General features: G+C 49.0%; 1 protein-coding gene, 1 non-coding gene and 2 pseudogenes across 2 annotated transcripts; 3 read left to right on the plus strand and 1 right to left on the minus strand.

The window, feature by feature from the left end:
* Positions 1 to 1,120: 1,120 nt before the first annotated feature.
* Positions 1,121 to 1,488, minus strand: LOC137363456 (histone H2AX-like; annotated as a pseudogene).
* Positions 1,489 to 1,558: 70 nt separating this feature from the next.
* trnal-uag (transfer RNA leucine (anticodon UAG)) lies at positions 1,559 to 1,641 on the plus strand. Its single transcript has one exon. It is a non-coding gene; the product is annotated as a tRNA-Leu (tRNA).
* Positions 1,642 to 5,187: 3,546 nt separating this feature from the next.
* Positions 5,188 to 6,794, plus strand: LOC137363444 (histone H4-like; annotated as a pseudogene).
* A 1,919-nt stretch (positions 6,795 to 8,713) lies between these two features.
* On the plus strand, positions 8,714 to 9,082 carry LOC137363425 (histone H2AX-like; the record flags this gene model as incomplete). The annotated part of the gene is made up of 1 exon (XM_068027254.1): positions 8,714 to 9,082. A coding segment is annotated over exon 1 (369 nt), but the record flags the coding sequence as incomplete, so codon positions are not given.
* Positions 9,083 to 9,566: the final 484 nt, after the last annotated feature.

The following is a 9,566-nucleotide window of genomic DNA, read 5'->3' on the forward strand; positions in this document are numbered from 1 at the left end:
ATGGAAGAGCAAGGTCAAGCCGAAAGCAGCGAAGGCTCAGAAAGCAAGGTCTGGAAAGAAATGAAAGAGCGCAGGAAACTTGTAAACATCTGAACACAAAGGCTCTTCTCAGAGCCACCCACATCTCTCAGGAAAGAGCTGATCCCCTGATCAAATGATCCCTGTCCCGGCCCCGCCTGCAGATTCCACATGGAAATGATTTGGAGTAAATCCAGGATCCCTGGTGACTCGCTGACATCCCCTCCACCCAGCCCTTTCCCCACTCTCTGTAATAAAACAGAAGGATGTCCGGCCCTCACTCTAACTGGAGATGTGTTCGGTGTAGTCTCAGTTCACAAATTCAGGGGGAGAGTCCTGGAAGGTAGCTCGGTGACTCTGACTGAAACCGCCAGTTCCCCGGGGCTGCAGCCACTGACACTGCGGGGAGAGAATCCCCGACTCTTTCCCGTCACCGGGGGAACAAACGACTTTGTGTCCGGAGAATAGGGAGGGCCGGGGAGAAGGTACATATTAAAGCGCTGCAGTAGACTCAGCTCCTGTGTGTGCACAACTCTCACTGATTCCGTCCTCTGGGAACAGTGCGGTCGAAACAGATCAGGTTAGGAGAGAAACACACAGCCCGAGAACGGCCTCTTTCTTCCTGCATTTACTCTGTTCTGGGAGCAGATTCTCATTGAGAAGCGGCGCTCAGATCACCGGAGAGAAAAAAAAACACAATTCAAACTGTCCAAATAAAAAACAGAGAATTAACCCGGACACTTCCATTATTAAATTAATTCATCAGCTCCGAACCAGTTCCCGTTAATGTACCGGGATAATCTCGGGATTTATCAAATCGAAGGCAGCGGGATTTATTAAATTGTTGATTCTCCCTGTAGTTCACTTCTTCACTTAACTGGAGGAGGAGATGTGTGAGCAGAGAAACAGAGCGAAATCCAGAGAGGGAACTGAAAACACACCTGGACAGATGTGAAACAGGTCAATCCACTGTAACAATAACTCCATCACTGATTCCCTCCTGACAGTAACCAGCCCTTTCACAGAGACTGTGGGTGGCTCTGAAAAGAGCCTTTGGATATTTGATGACATTTTGGCCGCTTTACTTTTTCTGGGAGCTCTGAGCGCTGGTTTTCTTGGGCAACAGCACGGCCTGGATATTAGGCAGCATCCCGCCCTGAGCGATAGTCACCCCTCCCAGCAGCTTGTTGAGCTCTCGTCGTTGCGGACGGCCAGCTGCAGGTGTCTGGGGATGATGCGGGTCTTCTTGTTGTCCCGGGCTGCGTTACCGGCGAGTTCGAGGATTTCAGCGGTCTGATACTCGAGCACAGCAGCCAGATAGACCGGGGCTCTGGCACCCACACGCTCAGCATAGTTACCCTTTCTCAGGAGCCTGTGAACACGGCCCACCGGGAATTGCAGTCCAGCCCGGGAGGAGCAAGACTTGGCCTTGGCCCGAGCTTTCCCGCCGGTCTTTCCTCTTCCAGACATTTCCACAATCTCACAAATACTTTCACAAAGAATGAATAATTTCCTTAGCATTGATAGTCCATCGCAGGTAGTCAGGATGGCCGAGCGGTCTAAGGCGCTGCGTTTAGGTCGCAGTCTCCACTGGAGGCGTGGGTTCGAATCCCACTTCTGACACCTTGTGTTTTGACTGAACTGGAGGCGTTTGGGAGCAGCGGTGAAGAGCAAAGAGAGAAAACAGGAAAGAACATGGACAAACAAAATAACCATGGACCCAAAGATGTTGCAACAAAACATTGGAGGAAGAGGCAACTAAGCAAACAGCAGGGCACTTAAAAGATCAAAAATGTAACCTTTGTATCGGGGTGGAAGATGTTGTCAATATCCTTAATGAATACTTTACTGTTTGCCCGAATGAGAGGGTGATGCAGATATTGTTATTAAGGAGGAGGAGTGTGAAGTATTGGACGTGATAACTTAAGTAGAGAGGAAGTCTTAATGGGATGAGCATCCTTGAATGTGGATAAATCATCAGGACCAGATGAAATGTACCTCAGGCTGTTGAAAGAAGCCAGGGAAGAAATAGTGGAAGGTCTGACCATCATTTTCCAATCCCTCACTGGATACAGGTGTGGTGCCAGAGGATTGGAGGTCTTGTAACGTTGCAATAAAAGCAAAATACGAGGCAGATCAAGCATGGCTGATCCTTTCGAGTAGAGAAACAGGGCTGAATTCCCTGAATCAGTGCTACAGCTTTCAGAATAGAAGGAGCCTATACACACCTGATGGGTTCCACTTAAACAAAAGAGCTGGAGGTGTTGACAGTCAGAACAGATAAAATGTGGAGGAGTGTTTGAAGCAGATGATGTGTGGTTACTGTAGTTGTACTATGGAGTTATTTCAAGGAGGTGATTCTGAATGTAATGGATCAACGTGGACCCGTCCAAGGTAAAGGTTCTAAGCTTCCCTGTGGTCCAGCCTGGTTGAATGGAACTGAAGCAAACAAATCATCCAGAAGAGGAAATGATATGTAAGGCCATGAAAGCACAGAATTCAGATGGATGCAATACCAGATGTTATGGCAAGAGTGTAAAACAGCAACAGACTGGTGAATAAAGCTTTCCCATTGAATGAGACAAGAGAAAAGAAGGGTAATATTAGTGTCAGGTGAGTTGTGACACTATTCACATTCCACCTTGATCTGAATAGGACTGTTGAAGGGAGTGATTGAGAAGAATAGAGGAGAAATTAAAAGAAAGGAGAAATAAACAAAAGGTCTTTTGATTTTGGAATGCTTGTTTTTGGAAATGACAGACTGTAAAGTGTGTGTGTCAGAAGATATAGAGCGAAGTTGGGTATGACAAGATCACAGGAAAGTTGTGCCCTGAGACAAGATGTGTGTTGACAGGAAAGCTGCTTTCTTTTGCACAATATGTATTTTATTCATATAATTTGTGCAATTACATTGCAAAGCAGTTCAAATTTAATATTACATAAGGTCCAATACAGATCAGTTTCTTTCAATAATGTACATGAGGTATCTCACTATCCCTGCCTGCACAGGTTATATTTACAGTATTTACATTACACATCAAACATTCTCTGGTGCAAACAGCCCGAGGGGTTTTACACGGGTTCCATCCCCTCACTGTACTATGGCCTACTCGGGCCTTAAACTGCAGCCTTTCCCCATTGAGTCTCCATGGTGGCTTCCCCAAGCTTTAATGCCGTCCCACAGCACATAGTCTTGGATGTTGCAATGTGCCAGTCTGCAACACTCGGTCATGGACAGCTCTTTGCACTGGAATACCTGTCCCACGGCCGGGCTCGTTCTCAATAGAGATCATTTAAAATGAACATTTCCTAAATCCGTGCTTTCTCTCTCGCAATAAAGAGAACAGGATGTCTGGCAGATTCAGTGTGAGACAATAACACTGCCGGGTAAAGGCCGCTTTCCAACTCCAATCTTAACACAGGAGATTCCCCAAACAGCTGCAGTAAGGTGCTGTGAACTGCTGGAAGCGGATGTGTGAGGAAATGGTGATGTTACTGAGGAGGTTTCTTAATATAGAATGGACTGTGTTTTGGTGGGAATATTACTGAGTGTTAATTGCATCGGGACCATATTTAAAAGCTCCGGCTTTCTGGAAAGCCTTGACTATGAAGGCCGAGTCTGGAAGGGTTTGTGTGGAGAGCTGGGTTTCGGTTCTACTGTTAATAAAGGGTTTGAAATTGGCAGCCCGGAGGAAACTGGAGGTGGAGCTGAAAGATGAGGGGCCGTTCTCTCTCTGTCTGTCACTCTGGGTGTCTCCTCCATCTCGCTCTCTGTTTAATCTTCACTCTTGTCTCCTCCCCTCCCTGCTCTCACTCTGCCTTTCTCAGCCAGGTCCGGGTGGCCTGCATAACAAGGAGCCTTACGGAATCAATCTCTTTTATTGTGCACTGATTTGAGGCAAGAATCAACATGTCTGGCAGTAAACAAGAGTATGCTCCAGGCTGGCAGCATGTTAGAATCATGAGGAAAGGCATCATCACCCTCATCGACAAGCGGAAGGGGGAGAGGACAGAAATCAGAAATTGGTGGCCCAATTTCTGCTTAATGCTGACTACAAGATTCTGTCAAAAGTCATAGCCAGTCGATTCAAGTCTGCTCTGGAGTTGGTGGTTCACCCTGATCAGACCTATACTATACCAGGCAGGACAATCTCTGATAGCTTTGCGCTACTCTGGGATATGATCACCTATGTACGGGACAGGAGGGTGGACACCTGCCTCATCAGCCTGGACCAGGAGAAGGCTTTTGACAGGATATCGCACACTTACATGATGGATGTGCATTCCAAAATAGGGTTTGGGGAAGGAATCTGCAATTGGATCAAACTACTCTACACAAACATCAGTAGTGCAGTCTCAATCAATGGGTGGGAATCAGAAAGTTTCCCGATCCAATCTGGAGTCAGACAGGGCTGTCCTCTCTCCCCTGTCTTGTTTGTTTGCAGTATTGAACCCTTTGCTGAGTCTATTAGGAAGAATGCGAGCATCAGAGGGGTGACAATCCCAGGCAGTGGAGGCGCTCAGGTTAAAACCTCCCTGTACATGGATGATGTCGCCGTTTTATGCTCGGATCCACTGTCTGTGCGCCGACTGATGAGCATCTGCGACCAGCTCGAACTGGCCTTGGGAGCCAATGTTCCAATGAGGCCATGTTCTTTGGGAACTCGGCTGACCGATCCTTTGTCCCCTTCACCGTTAGGTCAGACTACCTGAAGGTGCTGGGGATATGGTTTGGAAGGGCTGGGACGTGCACCAAAACCTGGAAGGAGCGAGTAGCCAGGGTACAACATAAGCTGAGCATGTGGGATCAGCGATCTCTCTCCATTATGGGTAAGAACCTGGTCATCAGGTGCGAGGCGCTCACATTGCTGTACGTGGTGCAGGTCTGGCCCATACCGCATTCCTGCGCTGTGGCAATCACCTGAGCCATTTCCCGCTTCATCTGGGGATCCAAAATGGTCCGAGTCCGGAGGGACACGATGTTCGAACCTCTGGATAAGGGCGGGAAAAATGTACCCAACGTCGCCTTCATCCTTATGGCTACCTTTGTGTGCGGCTGCATCAAGCTGTGTGTAGATCCCCAGTTTGCAAACTTCAAGTGTCACTACGTGCTGAGGTTCTATCTGTCCCCGGTGTTGCAAAGGTTGGGCCTGTTCATATTGCCGCGGAATGCTCCATCCAGTTGGACTGTGCCGTACCATATATCCTTCATGGAAAGGTTTCTGTGGAAAAACACCTTTGACCACCAATCCATCAGGCAGTGGTCTGCACGGAATATCCTCAAGGCCCTACGGGAAAAGGAGATGGTGGATCCTGTCGGATGGTCCACTGAGCAGAAGTCCAAAGTCATTTGGCAGAATGCCTCATCACCAGAACTTTCAAACAAGCACCAAGATATAGCCTGGCTGATGATGAGAAGAGCCCTCCCCGTCAGATCCTTCCTGCACACCCGAAGTCTCACCCCATCCACACGCGGCCCTCGAGGTGGCTGTGGTGGAAAAGAGACGTTGCCCACCTCTTTCTGGAATGTGTCTTTGCAAAGCAGGTGTGGAAGAGATGCAGTGGTGTTTGTCGAGGTTCATCCCAAGCAGCTCTGTAGCACAGGAGTCTGTGCTCTCTGGACTGTTCCCAGGGATGCACACCGAGATAAACATCAACTGCTGCTGGAGGACTATCAATTCGTTGAAAGACGCCCTTTGGTCTGCCCGAAACTTGCTGGTCTTCCAGTGCAAAGAGTTGTCCATGACCGAATGTTGCAGACTGACACATTCCAAGGTCCAGGACTACGTGCTGAGGGACGCACTAAAACTTGGGGCAGCCGCAGCAAAGGCTCAATGTGGAAAGACCACTGTGTAAGGTCCCCCCACCAAGCTGGACTGAGGAGCTGGATCCATGGGAAACCCCTCGAACTGTAGCCAGAAAATATTTGGTTTGCTGTAAAATGTACATGGCATGACAATGAAATGGAAGGGTTGTGAGGCAACTCACTCCTGTATTGAAGGAAACTGATCTCCTTTGAACTCTTTGTATTGTTTGCTTTTTGGAACTGTTTTGCAATGTATTTTTTTTTACAGATTTTTATGAATAAATTATATTTTAGATTAGATTAGATTAGATTCGAGATACAGCACTGAAACAGGCCCTTCGGCCCACCGAGTCTGTGCCGAACATCAACCACCCATTTATACCAATTCTACACTAATCCCATATTCCTACCAAACATCCCCACCTGTCCCTATATTTCCCTACCACCTACCTATACTAGTGCGAATTTATAATGGCCAATTTACCTATCAACCTGCAAGTCTTTTGGCTTGTGGGAGGAAACCGGAGCACCCGGAGAAAACCCACGCAGACACAGGGAGAACTTGCAAACTCCACACAGGCAGTACCCTGAATCCAACACGGGTCCCTGGAGCTGTGAGGCTGCGGTGCTAACCACTGCACCACTGTTAATAAAAGAAAGTCGGGCAGAGGTAAAGGAGGCAAAGGACTGGGCAAAGGCGGAGCAAAGCGGCACCGCAAAGTGCTTCGTGAAAATATTCAGGGCATCACTAAACCAGCAATCCGCCGCCTGGCTCGCCGTGGCGGGGTCAAGCGGATCTCGCGTTTGATCTATGAAGAGACTCGCGGGGTGTTGAAAGGTTTTCCTGGAGAATGTGATCAGGGATGCGGTCACCGACACTGAACACGCCAAGCGCAAGACGGTCACTGCCATGGATGTGGTGTACGCTCTGAAACGGCAGGGCCGCACTCTCTACGAATTCAGCGGCTGAACAACTCGACCCTTTCCAGCAAACACAACAAAGGCTCTTCTACGAGCCACCCACCGCCTCACAGAGAGAGCAGTGACCTGGAAACGGGAGCTGGGATAGGCTGTTTAGAACTGTCTGGAATAAATCTGTGCTGTGTTCGAGATACAAAACTAGAATCCCCAAATTTGACATTTCAGTTGTAGCAAGGATGTGCAGTGGATTTGTTTTCGAAACGGGCTGTGTAAACAGTGCCTGAGGCTCTACAGTTAGTTATTTCTCCAGTCCACACATGCCCTCAGTGAAAAGCCACATCACTACTCCAGAATGACTCATTGTTTTCATAGAATTTCAAAATGATTTTGAATGAGTGAATCCGGGAGTTTTGCAGCAGCCATCACTGGAACCAGAACCACTTGTGATGTTATTTCCCCCGAGACGGTGTTTCCTGCACTGAAACGGACAGGGTTTGTGAAACTGATCAGTTTCAGCTCAATCATTCAGTAACCTGGAATTCCTGCAGTTTGAGCCCGCGCTATCCCGAGCCCACTTCTGATTGGTCACCCTCTTCCCATTCGCATGTCTTAACCAATTGCCGAGCCTCGAATTAGAAAATACAGCAAATCATTGGCTTAAATTGTCGTCCTGGCAGAAAGGTTGAATTCAAAAAAGCCGCCAATTTCAGTGTTGGGCAGAATCGAATGACTCAATGAATCTCAATAACGAAATTGGCGGTACATTTTATACTTTCCCCGATTTTCCTTTCCATCGATTGGGGTGCTAATTCACTCGGGTGCATTTGCTAATACTAACTGTAATCCTCAGATCCATTTACCATTTCAGTAATCCTATTAAATACGAAAGGAATTTTATGATTGAATTTCCATTGGAAGATAGTGAATTAGCACCCCGATCGATGGAAAGGAAAATCGGGCAGAGGATAAAATGTGCTGCCAATTCGTTATTGTGATTTGTTTATATAACTGACCAGGACTGACTTCACCCGAACGCAGCTACTAGCTCCCACCCCACTGACCGCTCTCCCCCCTCTGCAATTCGCTTTCTCCCCCTCCTCCCTACTGGCGAAATTCCGCACTCTGGCTGTTCGCTCTCCGCACCCCCACCCCCGCCCTGTCCCAGCCCAGCCCACAGCTGCTAGCTCTGGCCGTGACACTCGCTTCCACATTTCTTCACCAGGCGCCACCTGTAGAAGCAGGAGGGCCGCAAGGAGTGACGGGGCGACGGAGGAGTGAGTGGCTGAGAGGAGGGAAGCGGCATGGCCTGGAGCGAGTGGCCAGAGAGTGGGGTGGTGCGAAGCGAGGAACAACTGGCCAGGGGAGTGGGGGGGTGGGGGAGCAGCGAGGTCTGGAGCGAGCGGCTGAGGGGGGGAATCGTCGAGGCCTGGAGTGAGTTGCCGAGGGGGGAGAGCGACAGCTTCAAAATCTCCCATTCAGCCACTTCCTCCAGCCAAGTGGTGGGGGGATGGGGTGGCTAGATACCCAATGATGCTTTATCACGCATGCACGAAGATGGATTTGTTGTGGAAATGTGATGACGTTGGCGCTGCAAGATGACATCATCCCGTGCACGCGCCACTCAATCCTGGCAAGATGTCAAAAATCACTGTGATTTTTTGGTCTTTTCAGTGCACTCCTCTTTCTTTAGTTGCCTCTTACTCTAATGTATTGAAGAAACATCTTTGGGTCCATTTTCATTTTCCTTGTCAATATTCTTCCATATTCTCCCTTCACCGCTGCTCCCAAATCCCTCCAGTTCAGTCAAAACACAACTTGACACAAGTGGGATTTGAACACACGTCTCCAGAAAACACTACGCCTTGAACACAGCCCCTGAGGCCACTCAGCCATCCTAACTGCTTCAGGCTTATGACAAAAGCTGAGAAATTATCCATTCTTTGTGAAAGTATTTGTGAGATTGTGGAAATGTCTGGAAGAGGAAAGACCGGCAGGAAAGCTCGGTCCAAGGCCAAGTCTCGCTCCTCCCGGGCTGGACTGCAGTTCCTGGTGGACCATGATCAAAGGCTCCTGAGAAAGGGCAACTATGCTGAGCGTGTGGGTGCCGGAGCCCCGGTCTATCTGGCTGCTGTGCTCGAGTATCTGACCGCTGAAATCCTCGAGCTGGCCGGTAACGTGGCCCGGGACAACACGAAGACCCGCATCATCCCCAGACACCTGCAGCTGGCCGTCCGCAACAACGAGGAGCTCATCAAGCTGCTGGGAGACGTGACCATCGCTCAGGGCGGGGTGCTGCCCAATATCCAGGCCTTGCTGCTGCCCAAGAAAACCAGCGCGCAGAGCTCCCAGAAAAATTAAAGCGGCCGAAATGACATCTAATAAACCAAAGTCTCTTTTCAGAGCCACCCACAGTCTCTGTGAAAGGGCTGATTACTGTCAGGAGGGAGTCAGTGATGGAGTTATTGTAACAGTGGATTGACATGTTTCACATCTGTCCAGCTGTGTTTTTTAATTTGCTCTGTTTTTCTGCTCACACATCTCCCCCTCTAGTTAATTGCAGAACTGAACTACAGGGTGTAGAATCAACAATTCCCAGGAGCGGGGGTGAGATTGTGCTGAGCTGCAATGAGCCTCCAGTAATGCTGCTTTCTAAATTCCAGATCAGATCTCAGTCCAACAGGCCTTTCGTATTTTAAATATCACAACAGAGCTGAGCGGGGATGAGCGCAGCCTCAGCTGCACCGAGTCTCAGGGGCTCTCAGGACCCCAATCAGAGCCACCAAGCCTGGCGGACGTGCAGCGAGGACCCCGGGGGAGGGAG

This window comes from Heterodontus francisci, unplaced genomic scaffold, assembly GCF_036365525.1.
Source record: "Heterodontus francisci isolate sHetFra1 unplaced genomic scaffold, sHetFra1.hap1 HAP1_SCAFFOLD_61, whole genome shotgun sequence".
NCBI lineage: Eukaryota > Metazoa > Chordata > Chondrichthyes > Heterodontiformes > Heterodontidae > Heterodontus > Heterodontus francisci.